Consider the following 18,201-nt stretch of genomic DNA (forward strand, 5'->3'; position numbering starts at 1 on the left):
GCAGCCAAATAAACAAGGCACAATTTGCAGGGTGGGGGGGCGGAACTGGGCTCCAATTTGTTCAACCTGTGCATTGCTGCTCCCTGCACCTCGACCATGCTGGAGCCTCACAGGTGGACTTGGACAGACCGTGAGGCATGGCAAGACGCAGCACCTCGAAACCACGAGCCAGGCCCTGATGGCGGCCACACAGGGCACACACAGCAGGGTCTGCCACCCGCTTCTAAAGCAGGACCTCGGGTCAGCCCTCGGGGTGCCGCCAGCCCGCGGGACCTGCCCCCCAAGCACACAAACAATACCCTCGTGAAAGCCCCAGCTTTATTCACCCCCCAGACTCCCCCCTCCTCAGGGCTCGCCCCACGGGCGGCTCAGCGCCGGCCGCTCCCGCAGCCACCAGGGGCCGCCAGCGCAGGCCCGGCCCCGGCGCCCGGAACCGCAGCGCGGGGCCGCGTTCCCCGGCGGGCCGCTGCTGCGAGGCGCTGAGGAAACGGCGGCCGCGGCCCTTTCGATTCCAGTTCCCCGTCCCCACATGGCAAAACGGGGCCCCGCGGAGCCCGGGGCTGCGGGGCCGAGCCCCGGGGCCCGCGGGAAAGGCAAGAGGAAGAAATTCTGGCGGCGCCCCGCGGAGCCTGCCGCCCCGCAGGGCCCTAAGATGGCGACGGCCCTGCCCCGCAGCCCCCAGGAGTTCTCCGCCAACTGGAAGGCGCTGCAGGAGGTGAGGGCGAGCCGCCGGGCCGGGGATGCTGTCGTTTTCCTTGCTAGTGCAGCTCCACACCGCGTATAGTAATTAAAAAACATGTTTTTGTGTTAAAATAACGCGCAGGGGTCTGGGAGATGCCGTTGCAGTAATGCCCCTTCAGCCAGATAAGAGAGCCCTGGTCAGCTTCACGCTGAGGCATTGTGTGGAGTACTCTAACAAATGACAGCAGGGTAGAATTGAAGGGAGATAATCTTTTTTTCTTTTTTTTTTTCCTTTTGGTCATTTTAGCTACTGAAACAAAAGGCAAATAACTCGGATGAGTCCCACTCTGCATGTCAAACACACACCAAAAAGAAGCATCCGCTCAAAGAGGGGACCAGCCAACAAGTTCCAGTTAGCAAAGGGAATGAGAACGTGGCAAAGCCCAAATCCGCAAACAAAAAGGAAGATGGTCCTGCTAAAGACGGTCCTCCTTTGGATAAGAAAAAATCCAAGGCGGTTGCAGCGGACAAGAATTTAAAGCCCAAATCCACAAATAAAACGGACAACAGTTCTGCGAAAGACAATCCTCCTTTGGCTAAGCCAAAATCCAAGAAGGTTGCAACGGACAAGAATTTAAACGGCACCAAAAGCAATGGAAAAAGCTGCAAGGAAAAAAGGAAGAATGGCAATATTGAAAAGGAGAAGGGTGATGTAAAACATAAGAAGAGGAAAGCTGAAGCTGTGGAGCAGCAGCCCAAAGAGTGAGTACTTCAGGCATCATGCATGTATTTGAATGTTTATTTTAGGAGGTGTATGTAAGGAGTACAGGGTATTACATTTGAAATAGCTGCACTCTTCCAGACTATATTTTGGGAGAAGTAAGATGAACAGTGCCCCTCCTCGGATAAGGCAACAAACTTGCATAGATGACAGTACTAGACTACTTTTCAGAGCTGATTTCTTGATTTAAAAATAAATCTGCTTTTCCTACACTATAAAGATGGAAAACCACTTTAAAACTATTTAATGTAATTAAATTTGTACTTACCAGGGCTGACATCTGGTTTGATGATGTTGATCCAAAAGATATTGAAGCAGCAATAGGACCTGAAGCAGCAGAAGTTGCTAGAAGAAAACTGGGACTTAAAACAGGCCGATCCGAACAGTCTGTGGAGCGGGTGCTGGTTAAAGAAAAATCTTCTGATGGGTGAGTGGCATTCCAGTGGGAAGCATGACAGCAGAAGCATCAAGATTCTTCTGATAACTCTGATTTGTAGATGCAGCATGTAAGCTGACATCCCCCTGGGTCTGCTGACAGTCATACTGCTGAGTTCTCTCCATGAAAATGTGTGCACCTTGCGAACTTCACTGTGCGGTCCTTGTAACAGGTGTGTCACCAAGCTGTCCTTTTTTCTTTTCAGGCTGACAAGAACAGTAGCCATGGACTGTGAGATGGTGGGAGTGGGACCAAAGGGTGAAGACAGTATTGTGGCTCGAGTGTCCATTGTGAACCAGTTTGGAAAGTGCGTTTACGATAAGTATGTCAAACCTACAGAAGAGGTGACGGATTACAGAACTGCTGTTAGTGGCATACGTCCTGAGAACGTAAAGACAGGTAGGAGTTTTTTCCCAAACCTGTCCTTTAAGGAAGGCAATTTTAACATGCTACCACAAAAGCCTCATTGGCTGAGCTTGAAAAAGTTTTAGACCTAATTTGAAAAAATGGAAAATAAAATCTAGTCTGAATGCTAGGAAAAAATGTGGGAAGAAGAACTTTTTTACAGAATGGTCACTGATATCCCAGATGAAATTCACTTGTTAATTATGGTGTGCGAATAATATGTAAGTTGATTTCCTTTTAGTGTTGTGCTCTTCATGGCAAGAAGATTCAGTGTCAAATACAAATTCATATAACTACAGTCCCAAAGATACAATTGCCTTCACAAAAAAAGATGCAGTGTTTTAATTGTAGCTTGCTTAGTGTCTTAGGTGTCTAACAGAAGGTGGTCTAATTGTGTGGTGTTTTTAGGTGAAGATTTTAAAACAGTTCAGAAGGAGGTTGCTGATATCTTGAATGGAAGGATTTTAGTTGGGCATGCTTTACACAATGACCTAAAGGTACGTGGCTGCAAATTTCTTACTTTGAAGATAAGGCTCCAAACATTGAAAATTGATTAACTTTCTAATATATCTTCCTAGATTAGTCAGATGAACACACCTGAACTCCTAGAAACGACAGCTTTATAGTTGTTAGCTCAGTTTCATGTCCTTATACACTGCACCAGGTATAGCCCTATTCACTTACACTATTGACTTCAACTTCCACGCTGACTTAATAGCACTGATTTGGCTACTAAAGAGCCAGAGAAGAAACACCATAATGAAAGAAACCTTTGCATGCTTTGCTTAGCCTCCAAAGCTCAACAGTTTGGTTACTTTCCATGTAACAGCACTCATTAGCCCGGAAATACAATTTCTTTCAGGTCCTATTTCTCGATCACCCTAAGAAGAAAATGCGTGACACACAAAAATATAAACCTTTCAGACAGAGAGTCAAGGTAAGAAACTGATGTGAAGGAACACCTTGATTAATTGACTCCTGGGCTGCTGAATCCCAGCTTCTAGGTTGCCCCACTTGCTTCTGTTTCTCTTTACTACCTGAAACAAGTCTAATTGAATGGTTACTTAGTGTTTGAAATACGGCAATGTCACTTAGTGCATTACAGACATTACCAGTAATACCTGTAGACAAAATTCAGTGGCTCTCCCATTCTTTACCACTTGCATGGTCTTCATAACACTTTTCTGGATAGCAACATAAGATGGTACAGTTCTAATTACAGTAAGGCTTATGTGATGATCCCTCTTAATAGTATAATTTGTACAAGGATATAAAAAAATACAGATGGTTTCAAATTTCTACTGAGACTGCAGGAGTAAAGGTTCAGATTATAGGGCGATATTTTAAGTTTCATAATTATATACTTAGTTTGTTTCTCACAATAAAACACCCCAAACATAAGTCTTAGGGTTATGGTAATACATAGAAAACCCTCTTAGCAGTGCATGCAAACGTGCATAATCCTTGTAAATTCTCCTTGCTAGTTCACCAACAGAAGCTGTATGTATACGCGTATCTATATATTTCAAGCAGTGTGAGACAGCATGATTCAATCTTTTTTATTTCCAGTCTGCACGGCCATCATTGAAGCTGCTCTGTGAAAGACTGCTAAATGTTCAAGTGCAGACATCAGAGCACAGCTCGGTATGTATCTCATCAGAACGTACATTTTAGGGTAGATCAGTAAGATAGTACACATTAGCTCTAGGATCAGGATTCAGCTGAGAATCCTGCAGCTTCATTCTGTCCTCTCGAAAGTTAGCAAGCTCTGCTTGGACACCATCACATACTAAGATTGCCATCTAAGCTTGCGTACTGTTATGTGCCTGATATCATTTGGATTATTTCCTTACTTTTATAAACTTATTGTGCACAAGTCAACTATATTTTGTTTAAATATTAATTCTTACTATTTTAAGATCCTTATTAAAAAAAAGTAAAATCCCAAGTATCAACTGCTTACTTTAAAAGCAGCATTCTACACCTATGACAGGTTAGATAAAATAGCAAGAGCCTATTCTCAGCAGATACTCTCTTATCCACTGAAAAAATGGAGGTACAACAGAGGAATGAACTGAAAAAGCAGAGCAAATTTTGAAGGTACCTCCAAGATACTACGTCATTTTTTCGTAATGGCTTTCCAAGTCGCAGTCAGAGAAAGAAGTGCATAGCCTCGTGGTGGGCCGTACATGTTCGTTCCCCTCCACTAGTCACACTAGGGCTTCTACATCTGGAAGAAGATTATGAAGCGTTACTTGAAAGGATTTATTAGTTAAGATGATGGGAGATGTAGCTGTTTATTAACAATAAATGTTCTTCAACCATGGCAGCCATGTTTTGTTAAGCCTTCTGTATGTTCTGTTTCCTTTTAGGTTCAGGATGCGCAAGCAGCTATGAGACTGTACACCTTAGAGAAAAAGCAATGGGAAGCTGCTATTAAGAACAAATCTAAAGACAAACTGTAAAACTTGAATGATTCTACGCTGTGTTTTTTATCTGCAGTATTTGCTGTTTTCTTGTCAGATTCTGGGCAAATTTAGAGAGAGAACTCAGAACCAACAACAGCTATTTCATAAAATAATACAAAAACAAACAAAAAACCAGCAGACGCCACTTCCAACATGGTACATGAATGCTGCCATACAAGATACTGCTGAAACTGCTGAGTTTAAAAAAAATAAAGTGTTTTTAAATTATGATAAATGTAGGAGAAAATTGTTACTGCTTTACTGAAATTACCAAGGCTAAAGTGTTTATTTCAGGTATTTCTAAAGTCTACAAAGTAAGGCAAGTTCTTAATTACTGCTGTTAGTCTCACAGTTGTAACTAAACCAATGGAACATAAACTTGTTTATGTATTATTAATGGCCCAATATTAATCTTTCTGGTGAGAAAAACCTCTCAAAGTATTTCAGAAGGATCCAGGCCTTTATATCTGAACCAGAAGTCTGCAAGATTTGATCTTATATACAAAAAAAAGTTTACTTTACTTTTGCAGTTTCACAAGTGCTGTATCCACAAGGGTCATTATCTCCTGGAGAGAAATATGAGAATTGTCAAATAAGTACCTTGTTGCTTCAATTATTTTTATACTTATAAATTAATAAAGAGCATTGTGTTTAACATAGCCCTTAAAGACGACTAATGTTTTAAACATATGTAAGGTCTGATTCTGCAAAATCCAAAGCGATTGTAATTATCAGACTGAACACTAATGTTGTGATTTAAATAATCTAAATGGATAGTGGAAGGTAGCAAGGAATGGGTTTCAGAGATTTAGCAGTGGTATGCCACGCACTATTGCCAGAATGAGAGTTCTGGTATTGTCTGTCAACAGGTGGCGTGGGGAACAACAAATTGCATTTACAACAGAAGAGGGAGCTTTCTTCTCATTTGTGATTTTTTTTTTATGTGCACTACTTTATAGATGCACTGTTCATTAAAATAGTGCAGAGACACCAGAGAACAAGTTTGTAGGCCTCTATCTGAGAGGAATTACATAAGCAGACTAAATGCATAACTAAGAAGAGCAAGGTTATAAGACTAACCAGTTATATTGGCTTGCTGAAAAAAAAACACTTTACTGCTGATTACTCCACTGTAAGATGTTACAAAGGAAATATTAGCATAGCACATGAAATAGCATGAATAACTTTCCCGTTTCTGGTATTTCAATAGTTATCTTTTTTCAATATAACTATGTGTCGGAATATAAGTTAACCCTTCAGGCAAACTATCACAGTGTTTTTGTTTGGTTGTTTTTTTTTCCAAGGATGTCTCATAAAGAGAAAGTAACTGGATGCTATATACTTGTTTTATTCCTTTAAACTTTAGCCTGTTTAGCGTGAAAACTGTAGTAAGTTAACGCAGTGCAATGCTGCAGGAGACCAAAACATGGTGTTAAAAATTACAGCACAGAGCATAAATAGTCTTCCAACTAGTTGTTTTCAACATAGAAATATTCTTACAACTCACTCTTCACACCATATACACATAATTCTTCTGTAAATTTCTATACTGTGTAATTCCACCTAAAAATTTAAAATCCATAACCAGAAATTGTGTAGTATATTAAGCACACACCCTTTATTGTCCCAGTATCTTCTACATACCATGCTAGATGGAAAACGGCTTTTTATTTCAGACAGCAGTTCTTCCATTTTCTGGGACACCATATCCAGCACAATGTCATCTATAATGTAAATGAACAGGATAATTTATAGTTACTGGTACAATTTCCAATGGTTTTAGCAGGGGCTAAAAAAAAAAAAAAAGTAGTAAGGGGATGGATCTATACAAACAGAAGCCAAGGTACGATGAAGTTATAAAATTAATAAACTGCAGAGGCTTTTTATAAGTATTCAAGGACAAGAAAGTAACGGATGAATGTACAATTCCAATTCCTCCTCCTTTCTTAGATATATAGTGAGTCTTTCCTGAAAATAAGTTCCATTTGCCCAAGCAGCTGCTTTTTCTTTACTGTCTTTTAGGGCTGGGGGAGGAGACTGGATAAATAACACCACCATCTTACCATACTGAACCATCTCATTAATCAGCATACAGATATTTTCCACCACTTCTGGATCATCACAGTGAAAGTGGTAGGCCTCTTTGATCACGTTTATTCCACTGCCTTTTGAATCCATTGTAAATCTGAAAGCTGATAATTCTGAAAGGGAAACAAATGCATCTGGGCTAATCGGTTGTTGCAGACTGCATTATTTGCTTTCCAGTCCCCTGCCCTTGTTAGCACATGTAGTATTTTTCCAGGAAATCATGTCCATTCTTTTCAGCTTTCCTAAAAGCTATTCTGAAGTGTACTTGGCCAAGTAGAAAACCATATATGCAGCAGATGTGGTCATGCATGGCAGACGTAATATTTATTGTTTCTTTGAGCTCCACCCTTCTACATTGTAAATAAAAAATGAAAACACTCTCAAGTTACTAATAAATGAGACTGTGCTGATCTACTACTACTCAGACATGCATGCTAGCTCCATGGGAAGAAAAAATCTGCACTTCCAGTTTCACTATTTCTCTTTCCAGTTCTGCAAGAAAAGATTAACTCAGGAGAGCAGAAGACAATCTCAATCCCACTATGAACTCTTAAACTATGCAGAAGCACCTCTGAGGTGATTTGCAATTAACAAAAATTAATTACTGAATGTTACCAGATAGCCTTAGAAGGCTTGCTAATGCCAGACAGGCATTCTTCACCAGCACAGCTCTTTTCAGGTTCGTCCTAAGTGCATCCAGCAGAAGCACTGTTGTGGGCTCATAGTCATTTTCAGTTAAGCAACCTTTAAAAGAAAAAAATAAAAATACAAACATTTAAAATACACACCTGCATCACGACTTTTGTTTCTGAAGGGTTTTTTTAACTATGCAGCAAATGTTACAAAGAAAGAATGTGAAAACCTGTATTATAGTAACATAGACCCAGTAAAGCCTTATCATGAGCTGTATCCATCAGCAGTATCTAGTTACATAATCACTATGGATAATCGAAAATAGCTTCATTACAGTGTCAGAGAGCAAATACAGGGAGGGTTTATTAAGAGCATGCAAGTTTCTAACTCTGCTGCCATCTGCAGAGCCTGCTAAGGCCAAGCAGCCTGTATTTCATGAATCTACCGGCAGCGGTGTTTGACATGCTAGCCTTTTCCATGCACAAGGGACAAGATAAACAGCTTGGGAAAACACACCTTGGAGTGACAATGCCCACAGAGCCGAGCAAGCTGATTCCGTAACCGCTCCGTTCTGGAGGTGCTCTTGAATGACCGCGGTGGTAATGGGGACAGCACTTTTCAGCAACGCTTGGTCTGCGTTATTCTCTGAATTACCACAACAAAAAGGAAATGCATCAGGCAGGGTTATTTAACCAAGTAACAACATCACAAGCTCATTATAAGTCAAATTATTATATCAGTCAAACGCTAATAGGCGATGGCACTGGAGTAAAGCCACATTATTTTAATATGGTCGACAGTGAGGGAAGAAATCCAAAACATGCAAATCAGATTTTACAGGACTACTAAATGGTAGTGTTTACTGCAGAAAGCTGAACTTCTCTGGGAACTAGTTTCCTCTGCCATTTAAATTACACTTGGGCATCACAGCAGGAAACCAAACAAAACAATATTTTGAACTTAAAATCATTCACAGGATGGGTATTTAGCTGGTCACATAAATCAAATAGGTAGATTGTCACACAAAGAAAACAAAACACACCAAGTGCACTTGTGCACGCTCTGTGCTTTCAGCCTTCCTTGACCATTAGAACACAACACCTATAAAAGAACACATTGAAGAAACAAATCTCCATAAACTCCAAGTGTGGTCCCATAAAAAGGGGTCAGCTCTTGATCATTTAAAGTTATTCTAGCAGTGCTGTGGAGACATCTCTACAGAATGGGAGAAAAAAGTAAGAAAAATCCAGTCACGGCAACACAAATGTCTGAACTCAAGCACAATACCTGCTGCATTTCAGTCACATGAGTCTAGGCACAATACTTGCTGGGTTCTACTTACCACTCACAGCCAAGCTCCAGAGAACTGCACAGCTAGAGAGGCAGATCTGTTCATTATGAAGAAATTTTTTTAAAATCAACAGAAGGTCTGAAATGAATCCAGCTTTCCTTAGATTCTCTGCTGCAATTCCTGAGGAGCAGAGAAAAAGATATCATACAAAATCTGGCATTTGTGCCCCTCTCACTGTCCTTGCAACAAACTGCACTACCAACCATATTTAAACAGTGATACCAAACAGGTAACATCATACCATGAGCAGGACAAAAGAAAGAAAAAGATTGGATTCAGTTAGGAAATAAGGTATAAAATTTGGTCTTAGCTAGTAACTTTATTTGTATAAGTGTAGACATTTCATAACACTTTGTACAAACTAGTCTTTTCAGATTATCCCCTTGTTGTGAAATTCGGTGACCATTTTCCAAACAGTCTTGTGATGACTGCTGAATTGACACTGCAAACAAAAAATACTATAAATATTTAGCAATTACAATCTCAGGAGAAAAAAAAAATAGAGGCAGAATGTAGAAGAGTTTCAGTTCACCACAGCACAGCCGGAAATAGAATCCAGGTTCTATGCCCTCATTTTCCCAAGCACTACTATTTGCACAGCTTTTATTTGTTTCTAAAACAGTCAAATACAGCACAGCTCTGTAATACATACAACTCAGTAAGTGCCTGAAGCCTCAGCAGTGTAACTTATTCATAACATATCTGAAAGTATAAAAAATCTTACCACCATTACCCCTATCAAACTAATATCTACAGGCATCCACATCTCAGTGAAGTCATGAGTTCTGCATTGTATCTTGGATTAGATTATCCAAGTGGAAAAATAAGAATATTCCTCCAAAAATGAACAAAGTGACCCACCACTGGCTGAAATCATCATCAGTAACGTGCAGATCAATGAAAGAAGATCTTCATTTTCAGAGTGTTTTCTCACTATCTCTAATAGAGAAATGGTCACATTCTCATCCAGGGTCATCACCACATCCTGTTCTAGAGCTGTCAAAAGTAAACATTAGAACAGAACAAAAATTTCAGTGGCTTTGAATGCAGTTTGAAGCTCCTGCTCTCCACATAAGTAAAGCAATCAACTAACAGCTATTCAACTATTTCTTCACATAACAACTCCAAAATTATTTCAAATTTCTTTCTTCCAAAACACGTTTCTCATTATTTTCAATCGTGTACCATTATCAGGTGTTATTGGAGTAAAATGCCAAGAAACTGACAGAATGGACAACACAAGAGTGCAAAATGTCTTCTGTATTTTTATGCTTTGAAAGTCAAATACAAGAGCACTGAAAAACTCTTATTTGTAACATGAAAACAAACTTGGTAGACAGGTAAGACCAGTAGCCTGGATTTAAAACTTACCCTTTAACACGGAATACACATATGCCAGTCCTAAAGAAAGCCCCCAAGAATCTAGGCTCTTATTAAAGCTGGCTAAATTCCTTTATTACCTTAAATTTATCCCCTAAAATTATTAATGAAACCATTTCAAACCTTACCTGCTACATCTAACATTACAAGATAGGGGCTGTATTACCCAGCATTAGTTGGAAATGTCGTAACTGTACCTTGAGTAAGAATTTCAAGCAATAAACTGCAACCATCTACTTGTAACTTGAGGGAATCTGTATGAGCCTTCATTGCAAAAGTGATCAATTCTGTGAATTTTGGCAGATAGGGCAAGGCTGTAGGGAAGAGAAATGATAGAAACAACATTCAGTTACACAGTCGATTGCTCAGTAGATGTTTATGCTTCAAAAACACCAGAGTTCTGGTTTCAAATGAATTTGAGTCCCTGTGAAGGATGGGATACAGTAAAACAACATTCTTGAATGAAAGAACAGTAAAGTTTTCTTCAACAACAGTGCTGAAGAGGTTGGCAACTCTAAGGAAAAAAAAATAAAAATTACTCTTATTGATTACAGATATTGAACATCCCTGTGTGTTAATAGTATATGCTAACGCCAGTTTTAAAATGCTGTCACAAAAATGCAGTGCTATTTGATAAACTGAGTTAACCCAGTGCTTTAAAAAAATTGATTTGAAAGATCTGAAAAAATGTGCAGATAGTGGGAGAAAATAGTGTTCACTCACACAGCTTTACTAGACACATGTAGCTAGCCTTTGCTCTATCAGTCTCAGCCCTAGCCCTTACCCACAATCTATCCCCATGCTGATATGAATTACCTTCCTCAACAAATGTCAGTTTGTCCATTTCCCTTGGTTGCCAATTAAAACATCGTCAAGTTTTTTCCAGTACCCATTTTTCTTGTCCAGTAAAACATGTCGCTGTTCAGCAAAAGCATTTACAAACAAGTATCAACACAATCACATCAACTAGCAATCTATTTCAGTGTTCCAAAAATCAAAAATGTGAAGACAGCAATTTCATTCTCATTGTTAGGAGACTTTTTTCCTCTTCGCATTATCTCAAAAGGTAAGGAAAGAGCAGAATAAATAAATGAAGAAAGCAGTACCTTACCACTTTCATCTCCTACAAAGCTGGCAAGGTGCTGCATGGCTCTAGCCTGTGCTTCTTCTACATCCCAGAAAGCCTGCATGAATTCTACATTAAAAAAAAAAAATAAAAAAAAAAATAAAAAAAAAGATCATTTGATACAAAACAGTTTAAAAAAATCACTCAAATTTTATCTATTTTTGTACAAGATGTGAATTCACATAAATTAAAATAACAAATTTGTGATTGTTGAAAGAGAAACCCTTTCTCCCTAAGCATCAATCATTAAATATTAGAGTATCATGATTCACCTCGATAATCTCTGTATTTTGCACATATTTTGTGGAACTGTTGGAGTATCGAATCAAAGCAGGGCTAAGGGCTTTAAATGCGTTACTCGGACAGCCTTTTCATATTAAGATAACCTCATCCTTACAAGAAAAAAGGCAGAGTAGATCTCTTGTTGGCACAAATTGGCAAACATGTTAGAATGCAGACAAAATAAGTGTGGTTCCCAGATTTTCAGAGGAATGATCTCTGACCCCACTGCACAGTAGGTATGGCTGGTAAATTTACAAGGTTCTAGAAAAGGCTATACAGTGATTCTTGCTCCAAAGCGTATCCCATTCCATTTCAAATAAAATGGGAACACAGTAATTATTTTTCAAGTAGACTTGAAAACACATTGGTTTATCTTCTACAAAAATCACCATTATTCATCAAATTCATCTTTTTTTCCTCATTACCTAGAACATTTTCGATTCCTCCCTCAAGGAGCACATCTATTACACAGGGAGACAAAGACTTTTTCTGTTTTATTAAAAAGGAATCAGCAACAATCAGGCATTCCCCAACAAATGGAACATCAGTCAGATCCCTAGAATTATGAGAGACAAAGGTAGTACCAATAAATTAGAACTGGTAAGTTTCAGAAATATTTCTACAGGCTTCATTTCATTTTGATATAAAAAATTAAACAATGCTTTTTGAAGACTAGATTATTTTTGACAAAACTTACACAGTTTACTTCAAAACCGCTGATGACAAAGCTTACTGTAAACAAGCCAGACTTAGGCTTCGATTTAATTGTTTGTAAAATAGATACAATGCCAAAATATTACATTGCATCCTGAAGCTGATGCATTCTCAAGATGCAAAAAATTGTGTGCAACACGATTTTATAATGTAACTCTTCAAAAAAGGTCAACTACACAAATCAGAATGCCCGTTTCTAAAAGAAAAACAAGTCTTTGACTTTTTGTAGTAACTCAATTCCTCAAGGCAGTAAGATCAGCAACCTTGATTCAATCCCTTTCAAGCAGTAGCTAACGTTCCCTATCTTTGGAAGGTATGTGGGGTTTAGGACAAGAAGTAACAATAAAGGCACAGCATCTAGAACTCACTTTGCTGTGGGTCTCATGCTGGGCTGAATCTGTAGCATCATAAATAGAATTGGGAATAAAGGCAAAGAGCTGTTATCTCCATTTTGTATCAGTGGCAGAACTCCCTCAAGACAACTGGTATTGCGTCTGAGATCCTGCAGCAATGAAGTGATCTCTTCCGTCTGTAAAGAGTATAGTAACAGTAGAGTTTACACACACAAATTTACAGATATCCTGGTGGGCTCATGACATTTTAAATGTATAATGAAACATTATTACATACATTCAGAATGAAGCAGGTGATCATGTCAAGTAGAATACAGCCTAGAGACCAAATGTCTGATTTCTCACTGAAACAAAAATTGAATGTTTCCGGAGCCATCCAAGCCTTGCTATCTGTTGAAATAAGAATCCCATGGTAACATTGCTGACACTGTATTATACACAGTGTTGCTTGCACAGGCATGAACTGCAGGCAATAGTTTTATGTCTAAAAATAGAAATATTCAGCAGAGACTAGAGTCTTTTTTTTGTTTGGTTGTTTTTTTTGTTTTTTACTGGCAATATGTTACAGAAGAGTAAGAAACGCTACAACTAATAAATCATGTTTCAAGATGTAACTGCATATATATAAAGCTAAAAAGGATTCCAACTGTATTTATTACAGAGAAGTTTTGAGACTTATAGACAGCTTTCAATTGTGAACACAATTAATGCTCCAGGCAACTCTCTGTGAATATGCTATTCATATTTTAGAAGGATAATGCAGAGAAGGGGGAGGGAGATAACATTTCTCTCTTTGGCTGATTTTTCTCTGGAGATTAAAAAATATGCACCATAAATTAATCTTTTATAAATATAGCAAAAATAAAAGAAATATCTACTTTCTTCCACTCTTATTTTCCATTTCTCTTCATCAGTCATAAGTGTTTCTGTACTGAAGTCACAAAGCATGAAGGATTCTTCACCAGTCACAAGAATGTTTGATGGCTTGAGATTTCTGCAACACAAATATCTTCTGTCAGCATGTGAAATCAGAATCTAATGATATGTAGCTACAGGTTCCCAGCATCTCTACACATTAGAAAGTTTGGGGTTTGTTTCCTGTTTTGATATACAAGTGGTAATCAACTGAAAATTATTTTCTTCCTTTACTGTGAAATGCTTTTGAAATTGCAATTACAACAAAATTTATCTGAACACAGAATGCAACTTACTTTACTTAGTTACACAAAGTATACTTTGTCCATCACAGCCACCAAAATGTAATCATCGTTGACAGGCAATATTCTAATTTTTATATTAACAATCATACCTCACATTCAAAACAAGAGAGAACACCTCTTTCAAATGGCTAATTCAAGACAAAATTCAAGAAACAGATGACTTCAGAAGTCACAAAAAATTAATCTACAAGTGAAACCCAGAATTTCTATCTCCTAGTCCCCCCTTTTTGAATAGTAAAATTCACCGCTTATTAAATGAAGAGCTGCAGTGAATCAAAAGTCACTGCAAAGAGCAATGATCTATCAGACAATGAGAACAGGATTTCTACTCACCTATGCAAAATGTTTTGTTTGTGTATATAAAACAAAGCATCCACCATCTGTCCCAGGAACTTCACCATCACCTGTTGACAGGTACGTACGTGAAAATGTAACACAAATACAATAACTTGACAGAGAAATTAAACGTTTAACAAGAGAGAATGCCTGTAATTGAAGTAAGGTCCAGAGTGGAAGGAAGTACTATTCTCCCCAAACAGATAAATACGCTAATCTCTGCGTGTATTAGACAATTGCTATTACCCATACTTTCCATGGATAAAAAAGTAAAACAGGGAAAGATTTAATTGCTTGAGAGCAAGATACACAAAGAGTTAATTGTTGATACAGAAATTTCATAGTGATTCAGGGCAAAGAAGCAGATAACTTCCAAAAGCACCCGTCAGCGAAACAGTGTGCTTTGAAGATTTTGAGGAAAACTTTGAGAAAGAGTGAATACAGAGGAAGAAATATACAGAGGAAGAAATACAAAAGCAGCAAGATTCCATCAGTTCAACTAAATGCCTCTTCTGTACATTTTACCATGTCTGCTATTTTCTCTGACTTCTGCCTTTTCGTCTTGATCAGAGATGAAAGATCTTCTTGGCCTGAGTGCTGCATTACCAGACAAAGGAACAGAGATGATATCTGTAATAAAACATTACACCAAGATTGCCTAATTGTTTGCAGGTAATAACATATCCAGTAAGATAGATAAAAACAAGGACTTGGCCAAACCACTGGGTATGATGTTCACCAATACGCAGGTGTTCTGAGATGTTTAATCTGTCACAGAGCATACAATATTTACTTTCTTATATTAAAAATAGAGCACCTGTGTTTTTTTCCAAAAACATTACCCAAGCATCTCTTATATGAAGCCATGTGGGACAATTCAAGTCGAATATACACCCATAAAAACCAACATTAATTTCACCTGAGTGCTGAATCAAAACTGAAAATAAACAAGACAGGACTTTTGGCTTCCTATAGCCTCCTATGAAAGTTCTGTTTGTTTAAATGCAGGCATGCTGAAGACAGAACAAAAGCAGCTTAAAATTATACATTTTACACAACCAATCCTAGTTAATTCTCACCTCATTATTCCAAGTCACAAAAAACTCCTTGTAAGTACAGATGTTTGAATGACGAAGTTTTAGCAAATCCATTGCCTGCATAGAAAAAAAATACTGAGAGAAAGCAGTCTATAGCTACATACTCCTTCCCACTGAAAATGACCCTAAGAATATCGTAAGCCAGTTCCTGACATGTTCATGCCACGTGTCTGATCAAATCCTTTCTGTGTGTAAGCTCTGTTATATGTTTGCATGTGCCGTTGTAGGAAAATACTTTAGTAAGACTGCTCGGTGTAATGCTGTAACAGCACTGTGAGACTCAAGGTACAAACAGATCCTAAGGGACATGGTATGTAAATAATCCCCTTCCTCAATTCCTAACATCTGAACCTGACAACAGATTTTAGGATGTGAGAGTCACGATGATTTTTCTAGCGTAGGCGTTATTTCAAATAACCCCTATGCAAGCTCAAACCACAAAAAGTATGATGGCACTAGTGAGATGTTTATCTCCTTTACGTTGGTTTCAGTGTAAGGAACTAACAATTACCAGTTACTTTAACAAATTTGCTGATGATGAAAAATGTAACAGGAATTCAGCTCACTGTCCTAGTTTTGTTTGTGGCTGTGCAGACATTAAATAAATAAAAAAAAAAAGTAAGAAGAGCCACGCTTCCAGCTTGCACAGCTACATTTATTTCAATAGATGCATCAGCAGACAATTTGGATGAAACTGTATCAGGAAAGACAGTCTCAGTACATAAAGAGGTCACTTATCCTGAATAGGATAAAGCATTTTTACAGATATATATTCTCCCTTATTTTCCACTGCAGATATCATGCATACTGGACACTGTAAGGCTAATTCATCTGATATTATTTCAAATATTTTGTTTAAACAATTTTTGGTATTTTAACAGTATTTCTGATGTTCCTTCTTATGCATGGCATTGAAAAAAGTTTGCACAAAAAAAGGTAAATGAGAGGAAGAAAACTAGTCAAATTATTCACACCATGAAATACCCAACTCTGAGAAATGAGCATGTAATGAAACATGTTTGACAGAAATTAACAATAATAAATATATAAACAGACTGTTCTCCTTCAGCTTGAAGGCCAAAATGATGAGCTTTGCTCTTTGTCCTCACCACAAAACCAATACAAACTCTGAAAAATGGAACTATCTTCTGAGAACAGCTGTCCACTTGAATCTACATATTCAAATATAGGAAGAACTAATAAAAAATCCTGGCCTCAACTCAAGCAGAGGGCAGGGATAACACCCTTCAGATAGTCCTACCCAATCTGTATGTTGGCTATTTACACAGCCAATCTTTGTAGATAAAGACTTTGTTCTGTTAAAGTCTTTGGTCTCGGTAAGTGAAGCTAGTAAAGAAAACCTGCACTGATACCTCCTTCAAGGCCGTGTTTGCTTGCATTTCTTCAGTGCATTCAACCTGTACCAAACAAACAGAAGACAAAGATGAGACTGCAATATAGAAACAGCCAAATTTCTAAGGAAGTACAAACTTGCCAAGAGGATTAGAATTGGCAATTGTGTATGAATTGGCATCAATTTTAAATGATATCTCCAATCTGTAATGCTTGGAACAGTCTTGGTTTTGGGAGATGAACAGAACGCTTTAAGTGACTCCAACCACTAGTCACTGCTCCTGCACTATCAAAGCAGCAGAAAGCTTTGGTGAAAGCACACTGGATGGGCCTAAATAGGGCGTTCCCCTTTCCCCAGTTCTATCTCAATATTCTGGTAGACTGATCCAATTCCTCAGATTTCCAAAAGAGCAGCACAATGTAAGATGCAAACCTACTCTTATCCAGCGGCCAAGCTACAGACCACGTTTGCCTCTTTTACTATCAAAAGGGCCCACAGAGATGACGAACTCTTGTTTTCCTAGCAACCACCTTCTCACCTGCTTTATTACATATTTCTTCTTCTCACTCCTTTTTCCTTTTGATTCAACTACCAGCATTGTGCCCAGCGCCCCCGGCCACAGCTGCTCCACTACCTGCCGGGCAGAGGAGAGATATTAATGCACCTTGCTCCAAGGGGTGACACAACCATAGCAGAGACCCCCTTCAAGCCCGCCTCTCACCGAGACCCTCCACACAGAGCACTCCTCCCGCTCCCCGCAGCAGGACAACACGCACCCCCCAGGCCTCCTCTCCCCTCCTCAAATTTCCCCCCTACATCCTGCTGCAAGAGGGCAACACCCCCACCTCCCCAGGGCCTCGTAATCCCTTCAGCTTACTCTGTTATATATTTTATATTTTATACTCGTAGTTTCAGTACACCCCTGCGCCTCCTTCCCCTTCCCTTCCCCAAGGGGCCGCTTACACCCCCACCACCCACCCCCTACAGGACCAAGCCGCCCCCCATTTCCCCCCCTGAGCCACCAAAGCCTCGCCCGAGGGGCAGAGGCCCCCGGCCCCCCCAGCACCACCTCGTATCCCTCCATGAGCCCCTGAGGGACCGGGCCGGGCCCCCCCAGCCCCCGGGGGCCGCCGGGCAGCCGTTGGCCCCGGTTCCCCTCAGGGAATTTGGGGGACGGGCGCCGAGCCTTCGGGGCTCGCAGGAAGCTTCGTCAGCGCTTATTGAGGGCAGCAGGGCCGCACCGCACCGCCCCCACCGTTTCCTGGATGGGGGATTTCAGTTAAAACAGGGGAAAAAATTAAAAAATAGGAAAAAAAAAAATCGGTGCCAGGGAAGCAGCCGCAAGGGTACCACTGGGGGATGTGACGGGACTTGGTACGGCCTCACTACCGGCGGGGCACACACCCCTGAGGCGAGGGCAGCCACAGCCCAGACTCATCCGTGCTTTAGGACCAAAAAAAAAAAAAAAAAATCCCATTTTTAACCCAAACCCAACC

The 18,201-nt window shown here is 39.6% G+C and overlaps 2 protein-coding genes across 5 annotated transcripts; one reads left to right on the forward strand and one right to left on the reverse strand.

The window, feature by feature from the left end:
• Positions 1–407: 407 nt before the first annotated feature.
• On the forward strand, positions 408–5,430 carry REXO4 (REX4 homolog, 3'-5' exonuclease). Its single transcript, XM_080561378.1, has 8 exons — positions 408–715; positions 989–1,443; positions 1,734–1,889; positions 2,104–2,297; positions 2,712–2,800; positions 3,166–3,240; positions 3,873–3,947; positions 4,676–5,430. The coding sequence occupies exons 1-8, from the start codon at positions 530–532 to the stop codon at positions 4,766–4,768; spliced, it is 1,323 nt and encodes a 440-aa protein (XP_080417504.1). The 5' UTR covers positions 408–529; the 3' UTR covers positions 4,769–5,430.
• On the reverse strand, positions 3,850–18,196 carry STKLD1 (serine/threonine kinase like domain containing 1). Of its 4 annotated transcripts, none has more exons than XM_080561375.1 (20): positions 17,775–18,196; positions 17,244–17,339; positions 16,725–16,769; positions 15,334–15,408; positions 14,780–14,851; positions 14,252–14,322; positions 13,577–13,692; positions 12,976–13,088; positions 12,714–12,874; positions 12,057–12,187; positions 11,335–11,418; positions 10,421–10,537; positions 9,705–9,839; positions 8,835–8,963; positions 8,009–8,137; positions 7,475–7,603; positions 6,835–6,972; positions 6,416–6,495; positions 5,294–5,337; positions 3,850–4,533 (listed from the first exon to the last, which is right to left on the reverse strand). In XM_080561375.1, exons 1-20 carry the CDS (start codon positions 17,787–17,789, stop codon positions 4,455–4,457), a joined length of 1,959 nt encoding a protein of 652 aa, XP_080417501.1. In that variant the 5' UTR covers positions 17,790–18,196; the 3' UTR covers positions 3,850–4,454. The 4 variants fall into 4 exon arrangements, with proteins under 4 accessions (XP_080417501.1, XP_080417500.1, XP_080417502.1 ...); XM_080561374.1 differs by having other exon boundaries at positions 14,780–14,884; positions 17,775–18,179; XM_080561376.1 differs by having other exon boundaries at positions 3,850–4,710; positions 14,780–14,884; positions 17,775–18,173.
• Between the last annotated feature and the right edge of the window lie 5 nt (positions 18,197–18,201).

Source organism: Anser brachyrhynchus, assembly GCF_964034855.1.
Source record: "Anser brachyrhynchus genome assembly, chromosome: 19".
Classification (NCBI taxonomy): Eukaryota; Metazoa; Chordata; class Aves; order Anseriformes; family Anatidae; genus Anser; species Anser brachyrhynchus.